General features: G+C 37.9%; 1 protein-coding gene across 1 annotated transcript; it reads left to right on the top strand.

The window, feature by feature from the left end:
• Nucleotides 1-288: 288 nt before the first annotated feature.
• Nucleotides 289-1,648, top strand: LOC100376059 (uncharacterized). The gene is made up of 2 exons (XM_085501741.1): nucleotides 289-417; nucleotides 516-1,648. The coding sequence occupies exons 1-2, from the start codon at nucleotides 338-340 to the stop codon at nucleotides 1,546-1,548; spliced, it is 1,113 nt and encodes a 370-aa protein (XP_085357867.1). The 5' UTR covers nucleotides 289-337; the 3' UTR covers nucleotides 1,549-1,648.

The raw sequence follows: 1,648 nt of genomic DNA, 5'->3' as shown, positions 1-1,648 counted from the left end.
TATAATAAGTGAAAACTGTCATTAACATTCCAAGACTAATTTAGCTAATGATGACACTTCGACTGAATGAACTATTGTCCTCAAATACAAGCTGTTCATATTACAATTGTTAGATACTCCTAATACCATATCACTATGACGCGCGTTATGTATGCGTTTGTTATTACCGTATATTGATCTGTGTGTTTTACATATGTGTTGTGCTTACACACGCCACGCGTTACATGGCAAGTCAGTGTGATACCCAAAAGCAGAGGTTAACAGTTTTGACGGTTATTCACTAAAAATGCCGCGCTTTAGATTTTGCGGGCGTGTTCCCTGTGTAGCAATCCTCGCAATGGTGTTCTATTTATGTGTTAAACACACTCATGTCGTCACGGATGTCGGTACGTCAAGAAAAATTATAGAATATGTCAGGTACGTAATTCTTAATAAAAGGGAATTAAGGTCCACTGTCTTATAATAAATTTATCTTCACTTGCATAACAAATTTATTATTATTATTTATCACGCAGGCGTGGCTCTCTCCCTGCATTACGTAACGACGAAATGTCAGAAAAAACAGAAAGGATCGTTTCAAAGTATGCATGGGTTTTTAAAAAGAATTATCTGCCAAATTTTTACCTCAGACCTACACAGAAGAATTTATACTTGTCAGACCATGTGTATAGCAATTCCACTATAGTATTCGTTCACAACCAGAAATCAGGTGGGTCTAATACTAAATATTGTTGGAAGAGTATTCTACGCGATGAGGGTCGGGATTTGCCGATACTTGCCGCAAACACTAACGCCGAAGAGTTCTACACAGAGATGTTACACAATGAATCAAATCAACGACTTGCCCAGTCTTACATGGGTGATTCAACCTTTGGTATATGTGACTTTACCGAAGCACCTTGTTCTTATTTTACGATGTTGAGAGATCCATATGAACGCGTCATATCGTCATATAATATGTGCAAAACTAGTACACAACAACAGTGCATTGTCAAAAACGCTTCCACACGTTCTGTGAATGAATGGGCGGTACACCAGGGCAGTTTCTTCTTCAGACAACTGTTAACGAATCCTGCGTTTTTTACTCCATTGTATATACAGCTTGTTGATAAGCTACGGGGACCTAATGACTCTGTCACAAATATGATCCCACCTTGGTGGAAAACTGAATTGATTTTACGACATTTGTTGACGAACGACGAACGGGAAGTGTTGTTACAATACGTTCTCGGTCGCCTGGAGTATTGGTTTGCTGTGATCGGACTGACCGAAGAATTTGATGAAAGTTTTTTGATGTTTGAAGAAGTATACAAACTTCCATTTCACACAAAATGCACACCTGAATACCTAATGAAAAAACGAAACTATACCGCAACTTCAGATGTTAACATAGGGAAAGATGAAATTGTCAAAACTTTGCGTGATGTTATGATGTCCGACCCAGAAGTCAGTCGTGCTCTTTATTATGACAACGAGATTTACAGAAAAGCTAAGGACACGTTTCGTCGCCAGAAACTATCATATGAGAATCGACAGACCCACATTTAGTAAAAGAATTATTATTCATGTCAGATTGCCCAAGCGCCAACACGTACAGTAATCAAAAACTCTATCATTACCATTTTAAAAATAAAATAAAATCCTAAAA

The sequence above is a fragment of the Saccoglossus kowalevskii genome, chromosome 7 (genome assembly GCF_978046115.1).
Source record: "Saccoglossus kowalevskii chromosome 7, keSacKowa6.1, whole genome shotgun sequence".
NCBI classification, from domain to species: domain Eukaryota; kingdom Metazoa; phylum Hemichordata; class Enteropneusta; family Harrimaniidae; genus Saccoglossus; species Saccoglossus kowalevskii.
Note: the sequence above shows the minus strand (reverse complement) of the source record. Positions and strands in the feature narration are given on the sequence as shown.

What these genes read in the sequence shown, in the direction of transcription:
- LOC100376059 (XM_085501741.1), top strand. Translation starts at nt 338, where the DNA reads ATGGTGTTCTATTTATGTGTTAAACACACTCATGTCGTCACGGATGTC. An exon ending in AAAATTATAGAATATGTCAG is followed by an intron (nt 418 to 515) that starts GTACGTAATTCT and finishes TTTATCACGCAG; the next exon opens with GCGTGGCTCTCTCCCTGCAT.